This window comes from Phalacrocorax carbo, chromosome 8 (assembly GCF_963921805.1).
Source record: "Phalacrocorax carbo chromosome 8, bPhaCar2.1, whole genome shotgun sequence".
Classification (NCBI taxonomy): domain Eukaryota; kingdom Metazoa; phylum Chordata; class Aves; order Suliformes; family Phalacrocoracidae; genus Phalacrocorax; species Phalacrocorax carbo.
The window spans coordinates 4681242-4704986 of NC_087520.1; the positions used below are offsets into that span (position 1 = coordinate 4681242).

The 23745-nt window shown below is 40.3% G+C and overlaps 1 protein-coding gene across 3 annotated transcripts in view; it reads right to left on the reverse strand.

Annotated features, from left to right (window-relative positions):
• The window catches only part of TRPC7 (transient receptor potential cation channel subfamily C member 7), a 72547-nt gene that overhangs the window by 18344 nt on the left and 30458 nt on the right, over positions 1-23745 (reverse strand). For all 3 annotated transcript variants that reach the window (XM_064458108.1, XM_064458107.1, XM_064458109.1), the window contains exons 3-6: positions 14364-14528; positions 8024-8240; positions 2737-2970; positions 555-819 (exon numbers count right to left, since the gene is read on the reverse strand). In XM_064458108.1, the coding sequence (XP_064314178.1) occupies positions 555-819; positions 2737-2970; positions 8024-8240; positions 14364-14528 (881 nt within the window). The remainder of the gene's footprint in view (positions 1-554; positions 820-2736; positions 2971-8023; positions 8241-14363; positions 14529-23745) is intronic.

A 23745-nucleotide genomic window follows, 5' to 3' on the forward strand; every position in this document is an offset into this window, starting at 1 on the left:
CCTGTGTGCCAGTAACCTGGCATGATGCTCTGTGCAGCTTTCACATCACCTCTGCTGAAAAGTACCCAGCCAGGATTTAAGAAACACAGCCTAGGCATCCTGGTTTGTTTTTCTACTTTGAGCATCATGACTAGCAGCTGGCTCAGCAGATGTGCACATAATAATCAGGTGGTTTCCTAAAACAGACCACACATAAGCAAAATCGTTCCTTATTTTACATAAATTTTGGCTTGCAGTTTTAAGAACAATAATCTTAGGTTTAACCTCTTCTCCACTGCTTCTCTGGACTCATTAAACTGAACATCTCACAAAATATTTTCCTGATCTGTTATTCTGATTTCCAGAAATCACCATTTCTGAACTACACATCTCCCTACATTTAGGCCTTGAGCTGGCTACTAGGGCTAGAGGCTGTGGTACAAGTTTCCCAGGCAAAGTCTGGATGTGACTTCCCCACATGGCTGGAGCAGAAACTATCTGAGCAGATCCTGCAGCAGCAATGGACCAAATGGATTGAGCCCTGCAAGAGCAGCCACTTTTCCATAGGTACTCACGTTGTAAACGCAGGGTTGTATTTTGCACCAAGGTAGTAAGAGTAAAGGTTGAACATTCCAATCATGAAGGCCAGGAACACCATGATGAAGATGACCATGAACTTGAAGATATCCTTCACAGTCCTCCCCAAAGAGATCTGCAGGGGACCGAAGCTTTCGTTGGCTGGAAGAATGTAAGCAATGCGGGAGAAGCTGAGTACCACAGCTATTGCATACAGTCCTTCTGAAATGATCTGAGGATCCGAGGGAAGCCACTTGTTCCTGGCTAAAACAATACATGTACACTAGGTATTAGTAACAAAAAGTGTTAGATGAAAGTTATGATGATAAATCACCCCTTTTCAAGACTGAATCTTGGTTTTGGCCAGGAGTTAAAGAAATAAAAGGTTTGGAATGACTGGTTACTGAAGTCCTCAGCGTACTGTACAAATATGGGTGAGAAGAATTAATTGTATTTTTCACATGGTAAAGATGAGAAATGAGCAAGTCACTGGGATTTACCAAAGACACGTAGCAAATATATAGCATGGCTTTAAACGAATGAGTTATTTTGTTTCCTGGTCAAACATCAACTGCGCTGTGCCTTTTCCATCTGAAGCCCTTGAGCTGGAGACCCAAAACCACAACGCAGTGGAGTTTGGCTATTGATTTGGATACATGGCGCTGTGTCAATATTTGGAAAGGAAGCATGAGGGAGACTAAGATCTCTCCCCCTACCATTAGATAAGAAAGTTAGCATTTGTTTGGATAAAGCTGATATAACCATCAAGTGTATCATCTTCATGTTACCTTTAAATTAAAACCAATTCTTGCAGTCTAGTCACTCTAATATTTTTCCTTTAGAAAGCTTCTTGTTGATACCAGATATGCATCATTCATTTAATCTACTGAATTTTTGAACATTTATATTAATATAGCTTATAAGTGTCCTTGCATCAACTGAGCTTCTTGATGAAAAGATTGTGACTCAGGGCTAAAACCTGTGACATCTTTAAAGACACAGCAGTAAACTTAGGCATTATTTTCAGTAATCTGAACCAAAGGAAAAGCAGCAGATGGAGGAATTCACAGGATCTGGTTGTGATATTCTGTTCTGGACCCTTTGAACCTTTGTATCATGAATTCACTTTAAATGGGTCAGCAGCAAACCAGAGAGGTAAACCAAATCATCTCAGTGGCCTCTTGCTTGCCTGGGCAGGGAGAGGGAAGCTTACCTTCAGAGAGGACACACCAAGCAAGAGGCTGAGCCAGTGTGACCAGCTCACGGGCCCATCAGTGAGCCTGTGGCCATGGACACTGGTGTGGGGTCAGGGCATGCATTTCTGGTACCACATGGTGCATGTCTACAGTGGATGAAGTCTGCTGCCCCAGATCTTCCTCTCCAGCCCAAGCACACTGCTAGAATAACTACCTTACAACCCTCGGGAGCAATCGGCGTGCCTTTGTGCCCACCTCTCTAGCTCCTGCAGGACCTCTGTGAGCAAAAATCCCCATGGATTTTGCTCAGGGTTACATCTAAAGCTTGCAGAGTTGTGCAGTGAATCCAGTCCCCACACTGGGGTGCAAAGGTCTATTCATTTGTGACTGTCAAAGAAAAACCATTTCAGCCATCAAAAAATAACATAGTCAAGACTATGCCACTGCTTGCATTTCCAAATGTTAACACTTATACATAATATAGGCTCTCCAAAATAAAGGTTTTCCTCTTGGAGGAGCATCAGAAGCTTATGGGTCTCATTTGTATGTGTATTTCCATTATACAGGCATTGGATGTAACAGAAGCGCAGAGCACACCACCGGTTAGAAATGCAGCTCCAGATCCTACGAGTGTTCACACTTGTCCCGCCTCTCACATTTGGAAAACCAAGCAGGTTCATTCATCTGTAGTTTAAATTACATTCTGCTCACTCCCAGTTCCTGATTATTTGTTGCTCAAGCTATTTTGTCAGGATATGATTGACCTGAATGTAGCCTTAGCACAAGATCAGAGACCGAATGAGATTCAGGTCTCAATTCCTTTCTGCCTGTTTAGGAAGATGGCTGGAATGGGTAAATCTGAGAAGAATAATTTAGTTTAATTAGAAAAATCCTACATAAATGTAACAAAAAGAAAGCTGCTTTCAGCACTGCCACACATTAGCCTAAAAGAACAGGAAGCATTAGATAGCAAAAAGCATCTTACCATAAGTAAAGTAAGCAACTTCAGGGGGAAGGGTGACATTATTGAGGTCATCATCTTGAACGTACTGATCTACGTACTGTTGTGCTTCCGTCGCTTTGAGAAAAGCCATGAACCTGGCGGTGAATGATGCCACAAAGATGGACAGCATCCCGAAGTCCAGCAGGTTCCAGAGGTGCACCACGTATTCACGTGGACCCTCTTCCCAGATCTCCTTGCACTCTGACCATATCATGCCTGCGGAAAGGCCAGAGCACACTTAACCAGCAAACAAAGAAGTGCTTTCTGCATTCAGACAGACCCGTTTCCTGGCTAGCAGTAGCTTCTAAGATCAAAACAAATAACTCTTCAATTAAATCGAATTTCTTGAGAATGGTTCAGGTCATCTTTTCTTATAAAATACTAAAAAATTTAAGCTTATATATCCTTTTGTGCATATGAGGTAGAAATTTCAAAATTTCACTATATGAGTCAATGGTAAAGTAGATTTCTGATGACGTCAGAGAAAGCATGGTTAAGAAATACTGAAGGCATTAGAAAATCCTATTGCTGATCTATTTGGAAAAAATGTAGATTTCCTCTCTTGTCCCCAAAATCTCCTTGCTAGACTGTGCCACTGAAAATGATATCATTTGCTCTGCTGATGTTTCCTCCTTCCCTAAAACGGTAGGTGGGTCCATTTTGAGAATAGAGACAGACCTTTGGGAGAGAAAATCTGATCCAGGGGTAAATACAGTATGATCAGAAAAAAGGTAAGACAGAAGTTCTGCCTTTTAATATTTTTTTTAATCATACATAAGATTTCCATACATTAAAGCCTGATCTACCACTTTGAAAACCCTGAGTTTAGTCTGAATTTAGGACCTTTCTGGCAATAGACTTACAGAATAATCTGACCACCAAGCCCAGAAAATTCAGAAGTTTTGACATCCCTGTTCTACTGGGGAGTGCTAGGGAGGACAGGTAAATTCAGTGGGCACATTGGACCCAAGGTCTCAGGTCACATTCACCAACTTGCCCAACTTTCAATCAAAACAGGGCCCCGGGGCCAAAATCTTGCTTCTGAATAGCTAAAATATTGGAACATTTAACCTGCTGATAAGTATTTCCCACACTCTACCCAATCCTGTTTCCATAGCAGCAGCAAAATTCACGTTTAATCAAGCAGGAACAGTGCCTGCCAATTTCCATGTGGCCTCCTGCAACCCTGTCCTTTTTGTGAACTCTTCTTCATCCTCTTTGCTGGAAGCTCTCGTGGTGTGGCATGTCAATGCATTTGCTCAGCTACTTCAGAGACTCCTGGAAGCACATGACGTCCCAAGAGGCGCAGTTGAAAGCTGGGTTATAGGGGAGGAAAGAAGTCAGTGTGAATCTAGCCGGAGGCTGGAGGAATGAAGAACTGCCGCTGTCAGTCTTTATGCACAGGGAAGGATTTGAGAGAAAAAGAAAGCTAAGCTACCGATACCGCTGGCGGCCAAGGCACAGCTAGCCGGTGACCTCCATAGACCTGGAATCTCCAGGCAGGTCCTTGGAGCTGTTCCCTTATACAGGTTATGCCCCATATAGATCTGTCTTGGGAGAGAGTCTGAGGTCTGCTGAGTGCTGAGCAGAGCCAGAGGAGGGCAGGAGAGGAGCCTCCCAGCTCTTCTCCTCAAGTCCGCGGGTGCTTGGCAGAGTAAAAGCAGGAACTTCATCCCAAGCAGTCATTCACCATGAGTAAGTTTTAATAACAAATAGTCTAAGGGAGAAGGTGGAAGAATTGATTTCTCAGGAACTGTCCCGGAGCGAGGATGAAATATTAAAGAAACATTTCTAGCTTAAAAAAAAAGGTATCCCAGAAGTGATAGATAGGAGACATTAGCCCTACGCCTTACACGTGCTTGTCATATAAAGCTACCAAAGCACTTCAGGAAATATCACATGCATGGTAACATCGCCGACTGGAGTACTTGTTCACTGACACCCAGAAATGTCTTTTCTGGTTTAAATATTAACTCTCCCATCCAAATTTATTTCTAATCTTGGTCACTTAATATACCTAAATCGCAGATTAATGAAGTAAGGAATGTCTAAAACTGAGTAGGCTGACTAAAATTAGAATCACTCTGTGAAAGTATCACACTATTGGCCTATAATTTACATCATTCTTTTTGCCAACGGTGTGGCAATCATTTTTTATCCATACATATGGTAAAATGTCTATTCAGGACATGTAGAAAAGTTACAGTAATTATTTTGTCAGTACTGCTGGGTAATTGTATATACATTGTGAGGGAGTAACTCAAAGCTTCTCCTTCAATAAAAATACTGAGAAGAGGAAAAAACAGCTATAATTCAGGGAATGGGACGTAAGATGGGATGTAAGAACAGAAATAAGGGAAGGCAACTAGACAAAAATTTGCCAGGATGTGACTGCATTTCAAGATGGTGTTTCTGAGGCCCCCAATGGCTCTGGGAGAGGTTGTTTCCCTGAGTTTGATGCACAGAGAGGTGGGATATGAGCAGCCTCTGCAGGTCTTTTGTGCCTGTCCTCCCACAGCAGGGATAATCTGAAATGTCACCTTGACAGGCATTTCTGGTTTCAGCAGGGGAAGGAAAGTCAAGCTACAGGCACAGCCCATCTGGAAGAAAAATGGAAGTGTGCAGAAGCGCTGCTCGCCACCCGTGCACGAAAAGGAACAGTTTATCAGATTTTTATGTCAACTGGCCTGGTATGTAAATCACGAGCAGCTGATGTTGGAGAGCCACCTTTGAGCCTTCCTGGATCCTCCAAAGGGTGTTGGATTAAGAGAGAGAGTTGTGTTCAGACTGTGTCTACCTAGAGCTTAACTGCTACCTTGGCTGCTTTTGCAGTGGGGATTTTGAGTCCCTAAATGAAACCTCCCTGCTTCCAGCACACGCTTTTGTCTACATTGCTCACGAGGAAAATCCCAGCCTTCCTCACTTGAAGGCGCGAGATGGGAAGACCCAGCCGCAGGGGGAGAGGTAGCCAAGGCATACAATGAGCCACAGATGCAAGAGCTGAAATTGCCATGCCCCGTGTACAAAGGGGCAAGTTCTCCTTTCAGAGCATTGTGGTATTTCTCCATCCTCACAGGTTTATCATCTGCAGCCCTTGGATGCTCATTCATAACAAAGAGGAGTGGGTCCAAAAAGGCGTTTTCTCACCTAAAATGCTATTGTTTATCTGGCTGTTCATGGGGATGTTAAATGCGCTACCAACGCTACCAGGCTGATCCAGGCATCCTCTACAGCCTTTTCAGAGCTGGAGGCTAATGGAAAGTAAAGCCTCTGATATAGATTTTTGGAGCAGGATGAAGTGCTTGCCTGGCTGAAATTCATTGCCTCTGCTTGGTTTACGCCATTACTCGCCTGCATTACAAGTAGATGGGAGCAGGAGATGGCACTGGTATTTTTTTGCATAACTCCAGTCTGAAATTCTCCTGCTGGTAATTTTCTCTTAAAATATATACACGTGGGTCACTTTTCATATCTCTAGCAAGATTAATTGCAGGGAGTGCTATTACAGGTTGTGATCACTCACGGCCACACTATGCTATGCTAATGTAGCACATTATCCTCAAATAATGTTATTCTGAACATGCGTCATAATTTTATGGTTGACAGCCAGATAACTCAGACAGCCAATTTTCTCCCCAAAAAAAGAACCAGGATCAGGGACCTGTAAACTAATTTCTCAAAAATGGTCTGCTATGGTTGGAACAAGTAATGTGTCATCAGCATTCATCATTGCTGCCACAATACAAAGGAGGAAAGAGAAAGAACGGAAACAGAAGAAAAGGATTTGCAAGCTGTGAATAAATAAAATTCCACTTTTTGATTGTACCACGAATCGTAATGTAGGTAGTACACCTACATTGTTGAGTCTGAAGACAGAAACTGCAGGTGTTGCCGAGCAGGATTAAATATAGTTATGTATATTTAATACACAAGAGTTAGACTTATTATACTTCAGCATATACCTACTCTACTTACAGTTGCCTCTTTGGAAAAGCATGTCTTGGCAACTTTACCTGTGATAATTATCTATAGCATTTCCTTTTATTTAATTATATTTCTTCTTACATATACACATTTATAATACCGGTAAGATTTTTTGAGTCAAAAATCTGGGCAGTCCGCCACCCATTGTGCTTTTACAGTCCTTAAAGTTCAGGGTCACATATGGGGCTCAGCAAGTGCCCAAACCTCCATGCCAGCTCTCTGCACACCCCGGGTACCAAACTTTCACCTTAGTACTGCCGAAACATTATTTGAAGCTTTATGTAGGCAGGCAGGTAAAATGGCCAGAGAAAACTGTCGGTGCTGATGTAGGCAGTCATTAGAAAATCTCATTATATTCAGAAGTCTGTACAATGAATCACCTTTTTTCTCCCAGAAAAGTGAAAACCTTCACTTTAAATGAAATGTTTTCTTCTTCTTCTCTGAGGAGCTCACCCAGGCAGACAGATACCTACTGCCTATAAGAAAAGAATACCTAGTCTAAAATCTAATCATCTTGTCCAACTGCTTTAATACCATTTTAAAAATATATCTTACAGACTTAATCTATCCAGTCTGGCATCTATTCAGTATTTTCTAGCCTAATATCCTGTATGGGGTTCTGATTATTGTGGGGACAGGGAACAAAGAAATGGTGGCCAGGAAGTCATCAGATGGAGCAGCCCTATCCTATTTTTCAGTGGGGGTTTGATGTTGTCAGTACTTATGGAACAGTGGAATTATTTGCTGCAAGAAAAGAATCAAAATCATGGTGGTGAGTAAAAATAGATACAGAGGAGGCAGGCAAAGATTCTGCAGAGTTGATAAGCTCAATTTCCCAATAAATCATTCCAAGCTTTTTTAGATTAGTGGCTGAAGGTAGGTGACCTGCCAGGAATAAACTGTGCTTATAGGAAAAATAATACATGTGAATTTGCCTAAAACTCCCTGAAAGTTTAACTTGTGCACGTGACATACTTTTGCACTTGAAGTGTTCATCCACATGAATCCCTACTTTATAATCATTGGATAACAATTTCTTTTAAAAGATTTGAGTGCTGTCCTGTCCTCTCACCAGTAAAAAATTCATACTACAAATATCATAAAAATACAACACTTATTTACCTAACAGTTTTCATCACTAGATCTCAGACATTACAAAAAAAGTAAATAATGATATACCCATTTTGTTGTTTTGTTTTTTTTTTTCCTTTGTCTTCACTATCATGTTATTCCTAGTCGTGTTCAATTTCCCCGGAGAACTCGTAAACATTTTGGTTTTGCTTACCCAATACCCACTTCATGATCAGCAATTCTGTCCATGAGAACTGAGTTGTTTTAACTCTAAATATTTGTTTTGGATGATCCGTGATGGTCTCGTTGGGGAGATTTTTTACTCCTTCAAACCGATCTGAAGCATTCACTACTAACAGTCCAAGGAAGATTGTGAAAGAAACTGCATGTGCCACAAACTTCATGAAAGGACTTCGGAGGGTCCGTCCCAGCTGCAATGAAACATACACAAGACACAAGATTTTCTTTCCCTTATCCTCCTCCTGGAAGATATTTTTTTATAGGAGTTTGAACGATTTGCCCAAGGTGAAAAGGATTCTGAAATTAATTCTAGGTCATGAACTAAAGAGGGTTTAGATTTGTTCAAGTTGTTCTTTGCTATTACTAGATATTATGCATTGCAGTTCAAATTATGCCCTTTGGATAATTTTCTATGCTTGGCAGTATCTTATATTACTCCTTTATACCCACATATAATATCTAATTGTCCTGGCCATATGGTAAGTGGAAAATTACGAGACAGGACATTTATATGAGAGACATGTTTGTATGTATATGTTATATGAATGTACTCATGTGTGTCAATATAAATTGTAATGATGGGCCCGCTTCTCATCCTTACGTCATTATTATATATTAGAATCTTTTATTAATGGTGAATTCTTGGTTCATTAAAGATGAGTAGGAAATAGCCTTCTGTTTAAAGATTCTTTAGTAATGTTTTTAATATGCTTTGGTATGATAGTCTTCTCTCATAATTACTACAAAAGCTGGAAATTCACTCCCCAGAACACAAGGATTTATTCCAATACATTAAGCCAAGAATCAGAGGAGCAGATCTCTTCACTACAGCCAATATTTGTTCCATTCTTCTTGAAAAGTTTTTTTTTTTTGTTATTTACTTTGAATAATACTTTTTTCATCTTAACATTCTATGATCTAAGAAAACATTACTCCAGAAAAATGTTAGAGTAGAAGCATTTTTAGCAGCGCAAGGACCGATCCTGTGGTGTGGGACACAATAGACAGCAATGCAAGTGCCATCCCATACATGCCCTTTCCAAACCCACATAAAAGCAAATGGGATTTTTTAAAAAGTATATTACTCACTGTTTAACTTCCCTGGATGACAAGGTATCCTCAAAATTTTCATCATATTTACTGTCTTGATCATAAAACTTCATAAAAATTATGAAAAAGGACTGAAAAGGGAAATTATCTGTTTTCTTACTTATCTCTAATAGCAGGTTTGTGCAAAAGAGCCCAGGTATCTTGTTATTGCAGGACAGGAAATATCTTAAAAGCAGGGCTCTTTAGGTCTAGTGGAAATTTAAAGGAAACCTTATGATTCTGGTTCTTATTTCTTTTTCTTCTCTGAATTGTTAAAATGTCAAATAAATCTTTTATGAAGTTGCCAGAATAGTAAATCTTACTGCAAAATTTACATATTCCTAAATACCAGAAAGACTTTCCAATAAAGAAAATCTTAAAAAAATCTGCTCTGTCCCCAAGCCCATAATGACATGCTTGTTTCTTTCTGAGGTCAATAAGGATGTGTTTAAGCAGGTCGATATTGCACTGAATCAAACCCCAAGTTTCTTTAATCTTATCTAGGAATATTATGGCAGATGCAGGACTAAACAAAGTGTGTTAAAACCAGTCCTAACACTTGTGATCCTGCTTCACTCCTCTGCTGTAAACCTTGGTGTAGTGTTAGTTCTCAACACTTTTTGATGGCTGGTGTTGGGTAGATTTCCATTTTGTAGCAGAATTTGTATTTCCAGTACAGAGCTGACAGGTTGATAGAATACGTTTGTACAATGCCCCTAACAGCAATAATCTGTGCTGGTTTCCTCATATGACCTGTCTGAGAGATCTCAAAGAGCAAGAGCAAAGTATAACAACAACTATGGGCATATGGGGCCTTATCAACAAAGTTTTACGAAAGTGTATTTGCAGTCTGTATAAGACTCATTTCTACCCTGAATTCACGAAAAGAGAAAGAGCATATTGGGACCTGTACTGTTTAATACCTTAATCAGTGACATAGACAGTGGTATCGAGCGCACCCTCAGCAAGTTTGCAGATGACACCGAGCTGAGCGGCGCAGTTGACACGCCTGAGGGAGAAGGACCTGAGAAGTGGGTCCACGTACACCTCATGAGGTTTAACAAGGCCAAGTGCAAGGTCCTGCACCTGGGCTGGGGCAACCCCCGGTATCAACACAGGCCGGGGGGGCTGGAGGGATTGAGAGCAGCCCTGCAGAGAAGGACCTGGGGGTACCGGTGGATGAAATTAAAGTAACACAGCCTTGGTTATCAGAGAAATAATCCTGTGTATTACAGAACCAAATGAATTCTGTGGGTAATTTCACTTAGCTCTCTTCTGATTTAACAAAAGTCTGCATTTAGTCAGTGTTACATCAGCATTTTATCCCATTTATTACTGTGGAAAATTTACAGGTTTTTTCTTGAGCTGATGTTTTTCATATCTTCTCAGAAATCTGATTTTTAGCTAAGAGATAAAGGAGGTGAAATTGTTGACTAGAATATTCCATAAAAAAAATTAATGAAACATCAATTCCTCCAGTCAGCCTAATGCTTTATGACAATAAGATATATTTTTCAAGCAACATGATACAGTTAAGCTCAAGGTGTTTAACTACTTGATATATCAATTTCTCAATTACTTTTTAAAATAAAAATATCATCTTTCATCAAATCAGGATTGCAGGGAAGTGCCTGGCTGTCACTGTAAAGACAGAGACACTGACGGTGTGTGAACACAAAGGTTCATTTTTAAGAAGAGCTCATTTCATGTCTTAGTATCCAAACCATATTACGAGAAAATAATGAAGCATGCAGACAAGTCAAAAAGAAAAAATATAAAATGTGATAGTGAAACAAAGTTTTCCAAATGCAAATTAATCTCTACTCCAAGAGACAGGAAAGAAAAAAGACATTACTATTTTTACTACTATGCTTTTAGCAGGAGCATGAAGAATATTGTTGTAGAAATTGTATGTAGCTTATCTGGGGAGGAAAATACCCAGTGTAAAATGGTACAGGTACAGCTTTAGGTGGAGTGATCCATTAAAGTTCCAGTGCTTAATGGTGCTGAGTCTGTCCCAGTGGGATCTATGGTCCATAAATCCCCAGCATGGCTAAATGAAAGCCAGAGAACCACCCAGGCAATGAGAGACGTGTATAAATGACCTGTTAGTGTTGTAATATTTGAATGTGCACTTCAACTGACCAGACAGGAGAGAAAATAGTTCTTGAAATTCTTCTGCAGACAGTCCGAACAGTCCTGCTTACTCCTGTTATTACGTTTTTGAGCAGCAGACTGTGCAATTTTTCCGTTCTCTCACTTATCTTCTCCTTTGATCAGCAGTGAAACAGGTTTTGGACACCAACATATAAAGCAACAGCTAATTTCAGAGTCACAGCCTCCATGAGATGGTTGAGTCAACACAGATATATCCAGATAGGATAGGCTTACACACCATGGGTTGTGTCAACAGTTTGTGCATCTATAAGTGAACGAATGACTGACACTAAAACTGGTTTTTATAAAGACAGCTCTGCACAACTGAATGCAAAAGAAGACTTAAGAGTTTAGCTGCAAACTCAAGTTAATACTATTTACTAAATTTTCAAGGGTGGTATTCTAACCCCATGGGGCTTTATTAAAGCAAATTTTCTTTTAGGGGTAAAGGGTAAAGGTAAAACATATTCCTTGCTAAGATACATCAGTGAAGGCATGATTCTGAGATATGAATTACTCTATTACCTTGTGTGAAACTGCAGAATCTGACCAATACATCTTAAGAATGTGATACACAGTAGTATTGGTCAGGGCAGCTCCTATAAGCAGCATTCTACATAACAGAAATTGCCTTCCTTTTTCTCACTGTCTTATCCCAGAAATTAGTCCCTGACTCATGCCTGGGTATCCATGTGTCTTTTAAGGCATGCCTGATTTGATTTAAGTTAAATATCTTGGCTGATTGTTACTATGGAAAAATTACGTCATTACCCAATTGTGTAACATCAAGATTGTTTCCATGACTTAAAACCAAACAAAACGCTTTCTAAAATTGACCAGGACAAAATTGGGCTGCTCAGAGCATCACATGCAAATCTTCTGTTAACATCACCATCCTTAGAGTGAATATGCTGCCTCTGGAAAATTGTCTGCAGTAACACTGTGATACAAGGCTCATGCATCAACCCTCAACCCTTGAACCTTATAATGACTATTTTGGGTGAGGTACCAATTCATGGAGGAAAAATGCATTCATCATTCAGTTATTTCTATCACAGGCCCCAGTCAAAAATCAAGACTACATTGTTCTGATCAATTCAAAGCCATGCATTAAAAGACAATTCCTGCCTGAAAGACCTTTCAATTATGACAGAAGATTCTGTATGGTTTTTCACAGTCTGAAGTGGGGTGAAAAGAAAGGGACATTGAAAAATAGGAATGCACAAAATGTTTAATGTAATGAAATCACAGCTGATAGAAAGTTAAGTTCCCCTCCCTCCATTTTCTTTAATTTTAACACACCTACCTCAATGAGTTAAAACCAAATATCTTCCTCAATAATTTCTTATTTCTGCTGTAAACCTGATTTCTTTTAATTTTTTTTGCCTCAGTTTTTTTCTCCTAGTTTTTATGCTTTTAATTTAAATTCTCCACTTACTTCTAGCCTAATTGTTCTCCCCACCTATTGCTATATTCAAATGCAATCTCTGTAATTCTGAGAATATACCACAAATGTTGCTGTTGGCCGGTGTGCCAACTCCCAGCACATTCAACAGAGGTGAAGGAAATTAAACAGCTTCATAAATCCCTGCTAGACTGAGGTCTGACATAACGGAATCAACGAGATAATTCCACACATGAATTCCCTCTACGACCTAACCAAAACCACCTGCAACACAGCCCAGCTTTCACATGCACTCCTCTGTGTGAAGCTCTGGAGACCTGTCCAGTATTCATAAAAGCTGTGGGGTTTTGTGTTGATACAAACCTTGAGAAAATGAAGTTACATTCTCAATTACTCCAAGAGAAAGTACTTTCCTTGGAAATATTTTGGAGGACACCAAGCCTTAAACACATTTTATTATCTCGGATGTTCTGGAACAGTGTTTTCAAAATGTTTGTCTGAGTTCACCAACATAAATCTTTTCAAATTATACTCTTTCCTTAATACCCACCCATGGATTTATAATTTCTTGGGCCTGACAAATTTAGAAAGCATTCCTCACTGGCTTTTAAAGAAAATGGGAGAAGATGCTTTCAAGACCAAATAAATTACCAGTGCCAGGGGTCATTTTATCAAATTCAAGTACCTCTGATAAGCCTCTTGCTGGAGACCTCTACCCTATAATGGATGATGTTGCTGGCTATTGCTGAATGTGAAATGATCTTCTTCCCTGCCACCCTTTTCTTCTGTGGCAAGAGCAGTGAAAAAGCTATATATCACTCAGCCACACACCTATTTATCTCCACTTGCTTGAGCAGACACTTTGAGGATGGAAACCTCACTACAGATTTCATACTACAGACAGCTCAAGCTTTTACTTAAGGTAATGGTTGGCTCCGGTCCTTTGACCTCTAGGTTTCAGCAAAAATCTCCTGCTACATCTGATGCTGTGAGACATAGCACAGTTGCATTTAGGTACACTGCAGTTTTCCAAGTTTCAGCAGCTTTCCCCTCAAAACCATAAAGACTGTATGATTGAATCTAGTCTTCTCTGCAGCACTGAGCAGTCCCCTGGGGCTTGCCAGGGTTTCAGGCACATGTGCTGTAATGATGCTCTGCTAACTAAAAATTCAAGATCAGAAAGAAGGAAAGAGAAAAGGGGGGCCCTGAAGAAGGGAGGAACCTGAAACATAAAGTACATAAAAGGAATGGGAGTTTAAACATGAGAGTTATCTAAAAGAGCAACAAAGATCTGCCCCTTTAGTTATTCCCCATTTTGGTCGTTCTTCTATTCCTTTTCACCCCCCTCCCATGTTGTTACCTTCTGTCGCTTTGTTGTTCCTTTTCCTTTGTTGTTTCCTTTTGTTCTTTTCTTGTAACCCACTGTCTTAATGTTTCCTTCCCCCATCATCCCACCTTTATTACCTGTGAAGATGAACCTCAACCCATACCTAATTGCTCCATTTGTGTATATCAAACAACACCTCAGGCTCCCTCACCCCTTGGGCAATCTTAAAGAATAGCATTAATCACTTCCCAATGGTGTTACAGAAAAATATGTGACTTCATTCCAGGCCCTGGATGGAAATGATCATAAAAACCATGCACCTTAATGAGTTTGTACCTTGCTGCAAGGAGCGATCCAGTAGGCTATGGCAAGGAAGGGCAGGCCAATGGAGACCCCAAAGACAGCCAAGAACTTCACAGCTATAGATTGCTGCCGTAAGCCTGAGAGGTTTTCATACCACATGGTTAGCAATTGTTGCTGGCAGTTGGGGTGAGCAACAAACTGTAAAAGAAACAGAAACAGAAGTGTCAGTAGCATTGTATAAAAAGGATAAGATTTCAGTGAATAACCTGTTGAACTTGCCAGTGGAACAAGATGGAGCGCTTCTTTGTTGTCCAACATAGCTCATGGTGTCACAAACAGAAAACTGCAAACCAGGCACCCCAAACGCCCAGGTACTGGCGGGATGTGCTTCACTTCTGCTTCTTGTCTTCTCTAGATAACAGTTTTGTTAGACAGGAGACCGCCAAGGCCAAAACCCAACACCCGCCAATGTCAGCACTGACAAGGTGCCTCTGTGGGGTCAGCATTTACATCCGAGGCAGCCTTCATCGAGATTCGGAAAAGACACAGTGAGGCACTTCGATGGCAAGCTGGAGTAAACCTCTGCTAACTTGCTAGAGACATAGGCCATTGAAATAGTACTTCAACACAGCACTGATATTACATTGTTCTATTCACTGCATACAGACCCAAAGCGAACCATTCTGCACAGTTCTCCTGTACACTGCAAGAGTTTGGTATTTTGCTACTTTAAATGCTTTATCTCAGATTACCTTTCAAAAAATGACAGCTCATTCTTTACTGATCGGACAAAAAGATAAATTTAAAAGCAGAAGGAAAAGCTGTGCTGCTCTGGTACAGAAAGTACATGTTTTGTATCCTGTAGGTGAGATTCTTCTTCAGTTTATTATTGGGAGGAAAAAGAAAAGGCAAGCAGCAGACAACTGAAAAGGGCAATTTCTTAATGGTAAAATTACACCACCACCGAATCCCATGGAAGAGTTTTATAATAAAGATTAAACTTCTTTATTTCATATTGTTCTTCAGGATGATTGAATTTAGAATGTGACTATCTTTAATCACAAAGAAAGGTAATTAAAAGGCAAAATAACTGAAAGAAAAGATGAAAAATAATTATGTTGCTAATGTAGCTTATTGCATTAGCAGAACTGAGTGCTTCATTTATGAGTTTTGTGGGTGAATAAATGTTCTTAGGAGGGAAATGTAAAACCTTCTACTATTTCAAAATATAGAACTTTCTGGGGGTAAGGGGGGGGACGAAGGGGGTAGAGAGAGAAAGAGAGGAAGAACGCTGAGGCTGCGAGGGGGCTTCATGGCCACTGTTGCCCCTGCCTGGCCGGGTGGACATGGACCCTTGCCTCGTTTCAGCCCTTTCAGCTGCAACCAGCTGGGGGCATTTCAGCTGGAGTCTGTAATTTTATTAGGTCTGAAAAGTAGAGAAAATTCTCACTATGCTTTCATCTTCACTATCTATGAAATAATGATCAAATTGGGAATTCAATGGACTCATTTCTAGATGTTTGCATAATAACAAAACCGTTACTGTGAGTTTAAATGATCAGTTTATTGCTAGTGCGGAATGAAATACCGTTGCACAGTAATTAGGATTGCTGCGGAATAGTGCATTTCCTTCTTTAACAGCACATTACCAGCTATTTAAAATGTGTTTCTTCAGATGAATTAGGCTTGGGGGCCTGCATTTCCTAAAAAGAAAAAAATGGGAAATAAGACTTTACTCCTTCCACTGAATAAATCAATCAGAGTGAAGACATTTTAGAGGCACTTTTAACCTCTTTTGTCTTTAGAATTTTTTTCCTGGAAACATTAACATTTTAATATTCTTTCTTTTAAGCTTGGAAATAACACTTTTTGTATGTTTTCTTTTAAGTTGTTTTCAAAAAAAAAGAAAGCTTTCAAAAAAGATAATCTATAAATCATCCCTTCTAGTCATTCTGAGCATTTAAAGTTTAAGGTTAAGGTGATGATAACAGTATTGCAAGGAGGCATTTCCTAATGCTCGGTGTTTATGTTTGGGCTAATGCTGCTAGGGCTTTTGATCGTTCTGGCAAATGGACAGAAAGATGAAGTGGAAGGAAGCTAGACAGAGAATTGATTCCCTCTGTAAAATTTATTTTCAGATATGATGAATTCAATAGCAGTTGTAGCAACTCGTGGAAAGAAAATTACACTCCTAGATGTGCAGACTTCTGAGGGGAAGGGCCAAAGCAACAGCCAAGCTTCCTCCTGCTCTTGTAATTGTTCACCGCATTATGAGAATTGATTCAGACAAAGAAATGCAGTTGTCCTTGGCAATGAGACAGTCAAAGACTCTTGCTGGTTGACATTTCAGAGAATTCATCAGACTTTTTAATCTGCTCATCGTTTCACTCTGTCTGAGAACAGCCACAATAAAAATACAAATACAGGAAAATTGAGAAGGAATTGCCATAAAATCCAGTTCATTGGAACAATTTATTTTGTACAAGGCAATAAAGACTGGCAGCATGCCATAGAGCCTTGATGGCGTTCATCTTACTCTGATTATTACAAAAATGAGGGAAAAATAAGATCAGGATAAGAAAGATAAGAGCATGAATGAGTTTTGATATGCTATTTGCTTACAGCAAGCAGAACGGTTTCTCACTGTTTACTCCATCAGCTATTAATGAAATATACAGAGACCCTTGGACAATGCCAACCTTCCCTCTATCAAAATTTCAAAAATTGATCTTAGATCTCATCAAAGATGATACAGAGCCATTTAACTTTCTCTCTTCTCTGGGAACGGGCTCTGACACTAAGTTAAAGATTATACCGATGCTTTGCTTAGCATCGTAGGCACAGAAAAGAACACTCTTTGAGACAAAAGCCTCAAGGCAGAATGCTTCAAAGTGTAATGAAAAATGGTGATGTGATATATTGAATGTCAGCGTCCTAAACACTGCAGTGTTTTTTAAAAGTTCCCATTAAATGCTATTTCCCTTTCTTTAGTACTGCAAAATGAGACGAGGAGGCTTTTAAGGGCAAACTGTGGCTGCTCCTGTGCTGCGTGCCAGAAGAAGAGAAAGGTGGAAAGCGTTGCAACAAGACTGGTGTGGCCGGGGCTGTGCAGAAGAGCAAGATATTGCTGATTGAAATGGAAGCATTGGCAGTGGACAGGATTGCGTGGGTCCAGAAAAAGCCATTTAAAAGCATTAAGTGCTTTATCTCATGGGCAGAGTGAGCCCCCTCCAAGCTGATAAAGGTAACGCGTCAAGATCTGGGAGCTCAAGAAGAATGTTTTCCAGTGCTTCTGCATTCGGAAACTGCAGCGGCAGCTTTTCTGCTCCCATGGCACAGGGAACCCAGCAGATGGCGGTGGTTTTTCCTTATACCATGCCTGCCTCTGATTTGGGAAGAGAATTGCGCTTCTCTCCAGCCTATCAGTTACACTTTTTTTAAGGTAAAGAAAGCCTAAAAAAAAATAAAAAATCACACACCAATCTAAAGAGCCAGCTCCAATAATGAAGCTGCCAAAGTGGCATTTTTGAAAGCCACTGAAAAACACAGGAAAGTATTGGCACCTCCAAAAGCCACTGCTCTGTGCTGCAGGGGATTAAATAAGTGAGATGAATATTTGTCTATAATATGGAAAAAATCTCTCAAAGCCTTTGGTGGGAATTGAAAGGGCCCAAAGGAACTGTTTTACACATGGAAATACAGAGAATGTTTTCGAGACCACTGTGGATATCGCATTGAACGATAACTTTTCCACATTGCTATCTAATTTGATGTATGACAGCTCTTGCTCGTAGCTTATCATGTATATGCATTGTGGGAAAGCACTTCCCAGCTCTCATGACAGAGTGAGATTTCTTCCTCAGCATACTTGTTCAAAAATGCATGAGTTTCACTACACAGACAATAAAGTACTTTATATCTCTGTAACTGAATAGGAAGCTACTTCTGACAGAAAAAACCGTAATAGAGACACCTTCATTTTTTATTTGCTATTATATTGGACAGAGAAAGTGTCTGTCATGAGGACCCCGGTCACTGCTGCCGCTCAGTATTAGCACTGTGGTTGCCTCAGCTGTCAGTGGTTAGGCACTGGTTAAACCCCCTAACCAAAACACACCGTGGTCCCTACCTGAAGGGCATCTCTTTTATCCTGTGGCACATAACAGATAAGCTAGAGCCAGGTGACAGAAACCTGGGAAATTCTTGAGAGTGGACAAGAATGTCTTGACAATGGACACACATCAAACAGAAAAAAAAAAAAAAAAGAAAAATATATCTATCTTGGTCAGAAAAATGCTGTCAGCAGAAATAAGGAAACCTACGGTGTGACAGGTAAAAGGCAGAGGTCAGCCTCAGATGACTGGAATTAACTGTGCAGAAAAAAAACCCATACCTTTTTTATTGCTGAAATAATTCTAACCCCCTTATGAGTGCAGAAATCTACCACCGATGTGAAAGAATTAACCACTCAGTCAGGATCATCTTGCTTCGCTAATGCACCCTAAGCTAAATAGCCAGGGGCTGAGGTGGAAAGGAAAAACTCATCAGCGAAGCAGTGAAACCCTTTAAAAGCTACATGTCAGAACCAGCAACACAAACCTGTGACTTTAACGTCCTGCTTTCACAGAGATACTCCTGTCACGTCGTCTCCAGCTCACCCCTCCGCTGTAAGCCTTATAACAAACGCTGGCAAATCTCAGCAAACAAAAGCTGCAAGTCAGGTGAGCGGCGGTGTGTTTGATCAGTGGGTGAGAGCTAGAAAAGGAGCTGCATAAATAGATTTTCAGGAGAACATCGGTAATGTCAAGAGACACTGGCAGGGGCAGGGATGAGCCATTTTTCATTCCATCATGTAGCTGCATTCACGCCCTTGGAACAACCTTTCTGGGTTCATTATTAAACATTTGTCCTTTGATGTAGCTCATCGATTCTGCAAGTCTATGTTGATTAACGTGTTTTAGGCTGCGGCACCTGCTCACAGGAACCCCTGGTTGGGTTCGTAATGCTTCAAATGCCAGAGATCCTAGCAAAAGTGCTGAAACCGTTTTGATGACTCATTTGAGTCAATTGTCACCCCGAGCCTCTGAATTACGAGGCAAAATGAGGGGAGCGTCAAGTGGACTGTTGGACTAGATGATCTCTGAGGTCCCTTCCAACCTGTGATTCTGTGATTCTGTGTATACACAGCTTTTCCCATTTTGCTGGGGATGTCACGAGGGAGCACGGGAGCAGCGCCCCAGCAGGGATCCACATGTTGGAAAAACCAGGTGGGATCTGAACCACACACATTGTGTGCTCTGAAAAGATCAAAGTACATCAGTATTATTAAGAAGACTTCATGACACACCTCACAGAGAAACAGCCTGAGCTGGGCTTGCCACGCTGGTGTTCCCAGCAGGACCAAAGCCAGTCCTGGTCGGGAAGGTGAGTCAGCGTTAGCTCGGCAATGGTGCTGTGCTTGAGCAAAACCAGAGGCAGGGAGGGATGGCAAGCTGGGCTGGGCCATCTCTGCTTCTGTGTAGGCAACGTCGTGGTTCTCCCAGCAAAACCTTCATCGAAGGAGATACGAAATCATCCTTTTTCAGGGGTTGGCTGAAGGTGCTGTGGGAGTATCAGCAAACATTGGCAGGGGTGGAATAAACTCAGGGAAAGGTCAAAGCAGGGTATTACTGCCCTTCCCCTGAAGGGTAGAAAATATACTGCCATTTCACCAAAGAGGATCAGCTGGATTAACAGGTAAACATATTCCCACATGCACATGACAGAAAAAAAGGGCAATGAAACTATTAAAAAATCCCCATAATTTCTTTCCTTTGAAACCACTTTTCACTTTTGAAGATTCCTTTGATATTTTAAGCGTTTTTAAGACTCAAAGTCTAAATAAAGAGTCTGGATTTATACTGAAAAAATACTTTTCTTAAACTGAAACATACTTTTTTAAAAAAAAAAAAAGTAAAAAAATAGAAAATGTGTCAGGACAGCTTTTTGCTTTGGTAAAAGACCCACCTACTTGCAGAGTCGTTTCACCCGCTGCAGAGCAGGAGACGACAGAGCTCAGTAGAAATTACTGAAGCTTGCTAGGAAATGCACAGTACAGGAAAAGGCCAACATATGCATATGCCTTTTCTTACCCTCACCTTGTACTCCGTTCTGTGAACCTCCAAGTGAACAAAGAGCCCTTTGTTTTGAAAAAACTATTCTGAGACACCTTAGCAGAAGCAGATGGGATAGAATACAGTTATTTCATGATCCAGAGTGAGGAGAAAAAAAAATATCTGCCTTTAGCAAGTGCTTGTGCTATTGAACTATGACAAATGAGGTTGTCAGGGTAAATATAGCTGGCACTTGGCTCGGTGTTTGCTGTTGTGCCTGACAAGAGTTGCAAGTAAAAAGTTTAAGAAAGAAATAGAAAACTACTTGCCCTATTATTTAGGCATTAAATATAACAAGTAAAGTTCCAATCCAAATACCCATGCTGTGAGACTGACCTTTTCACAAAAGAGACCTGCTCTAATTATAGTTAAATTCTACCCATGGCCACAGGCCCAGTTTTTAAAACATTTTGCACCAGAATAACCTTACAAGGGAGGGTAAATCAGCAGGTCCAAATTCCTTCATCCAGATGTAAAAAACAATTTCACGGAACCCTGTGTAATTTGGATGCAAAAAAATTCAACTGATCAGGACTCATATCAACGGGATCTGACCACTGCATAAAAATAAACACTACGTGAGAAAAGGTCCTCTGAGATATCACAGTTGCTGCAGACACACACAGAGAACATGAAGCAAAGAAATGCCCCTGCCCTGAGGATTTCTGCAGCTTTCCCTCTGTCCCTGGGGTTCATTTGACTATCTAATGGCATCACACAAATATTCATTAGGTTCTTGCTCATCCTGTAGATGAGCTTTATGACAGTCTTAGTGAATATTCAGACCTGATATCTGGAGTCTAACATCAGCATTTATAAACCTGGTATCAAAGGGAAACAGTTTATATTTGTAGGCAGAGCCCAGAGGAGGTGGAATTATCAGGGAAAAAAAAAAAACAACAACAAATTGGGCAACCTCAGTCTATGAGTTACTTTTAAGGCAGAAACCCAGAAGTGTTTGTTATGGCTTTAGTAATAAATTACACCTTTCATAAAACCTTTCACATGCACCTTTCTGAACCAAAATATCTTTCTTACTAGAGCCATTTGGCAGTGGGGAAATGCTTGCATCAAATCCCAAGATACTCACATATTTCCCAGATTTATGGAAATCCAATAGCTGGATCCGCTTGCTAGTTGACCTGAATTATCTAATCCAAAATTCTGATTTTGAACACTTAAAACCTTAGCATAGCTACAGTTTACAACCACATCTCTTTCCTGTGACTCAGACTGCTCTATAAAAGCAAGCATGTTGTTTGGGATAGATCTGCTCTGTGATAGATCAGTGACTACATTAACAGGATTGGGATCTCACTCTGCAGAGGTGACAAGAAGACAGAGCCGAGGCAGTGAAGGTCATCCCAGCACCCCAATGGTTGTGTAACTGCCCCCGAGCACCCGTGTGGCGCAGCTGTGTGAAGGAGGTGGCGTGGTCCCATTAGAATGAGCAATGTGGATGGAAACAGGATTTGACCAGGCACCAGAATGGTGAACAGGCACAGAATAAAACCCAATAAAAACAAATCAGTCTAATAGAAAACAAAAATAATAGGGTAAATAAAACTGCGAGGACCATTTCAAATGCAATTCGCCCACTGGCAGAAATGGTCTCCAGTGCTGAGTGAAAACACAAATTTAATAATCCTCTTAGTGTTGGAAGGAATGGAGGGGGATTTTTGTCTTTCTGTTACATTTTGAGTCATGTGACATAAAATTAAGTCTGATATATTTGAGGTGTATGATTAGAAAATGTGGAATTTACGCACATTCTTTAATTGGTCCAGTTTAAACTTTGTTTTGCCTAAAGTTTCTTTCTGATTTCACTTCTCTGAGACAAGGATAAAGGCTCTTTTTTGAGTTAAGCATTATTCTATATGTTGTGAATAATGTGGTTGGCTCTTGCGAAAACTTCAGTTTCATATTCCAGCGGGCTGCATGTTTTCTGAACAGATTTATTCCTAATGTCTGTTTTCTTTTCTTTTTACATATATGAATAAATCTTATCACTGAATTATTTATCTGAAAATAAGCAAATGCATTGGAAGTCCCAGCCTCTAACATTCCAGGGTTTTCCTATCTATGCAGAATCAAAAATCACTTGGAAATCTTTGTTATTTAATTATTCACCTGCAAACCTGCCACAATAAAAAGTTACCAAACAACAAGTTCCCTTTGGTATCTAAAAAGAATAACCCTAGTGGGCACAGAATGGGAAATTTAAAATGCTATAGCTTCTTCCTCCCCCAGGAGAGTTAGTAAACTATTTTTCCTTGGCTAAGTGGTGAGGAAAGGCTGGGCTGGTGCTCAAACTTGCATGTCTCCAGTGTAGATGGCTTCACTCCCAGCAGAGCTGATGGAAAGACTCACTCATAGGATGAGACTCCTTTCGCTGTCAGGTATAGCATCCCAAAAACGTACTCAAATGTAGATATCTACAGGCGTGTGACAAGACTCTCACAGAGGACAGCCACACCCTGGGTCAGTACCCATGCAGACAGCCAGACTTAACCACCACTTAGGAAAATTCAGTAACTCAGTAAAATGAAATACTGAATCTTGGGTTTTTTGAGGGGTTGTACTTATCCCCACCCGACTTAGCAAGTCTACATTAGCAAGTCTACTGCCTATGGGGAGTCAGATGAAGCCAAAATTGGGGGCAACTAAGGTCACGTTCATAGCAGCCCATATTAATTGCTCTTTTCTAAGAGAATTTTATTATTAATAAAGGTAATTTAAAGTCTTTTCATCTGTGATGGACATCCATGTGATGGGTTTGATGTGTTCCTGTGCTCTCTTATCAATGTCTTGATGGACATCTAAGACCCTGTGGCACTTTGCAAATGAAAATAATTAAGTCTGCATATTACAGTAAATTGGGAGTATTGCAAACATCACTCAGGATAGAGAAATGATTCATTCAAGCCTTGAGAGGATGGATGTATGGGCAGGAAATAACAAAATGAGAATCATCTTGGAAAAGAAAAGAAATTAAAACATCTGGGCAAAAGGAAATCATCAGAACCACAGACTTTAGTGGGAGGAAGGAACCTTGCTAATGAAATGCTCAGAGAAATAGAAACACTTTCTGTGAGGAAGGAAAGTAACTCCTTCCCTTTCCAATGTCTGACAAAACGTCTGTAATACGCAATTAAAAATGTAAAAAGAAAAATTACATGGATAAGCTGAAGAGCTGAGAATGACCACAGTGTTTCTACTGTTCACACGGATATTAAATTATATTCGTACAGGATTGACTGGTT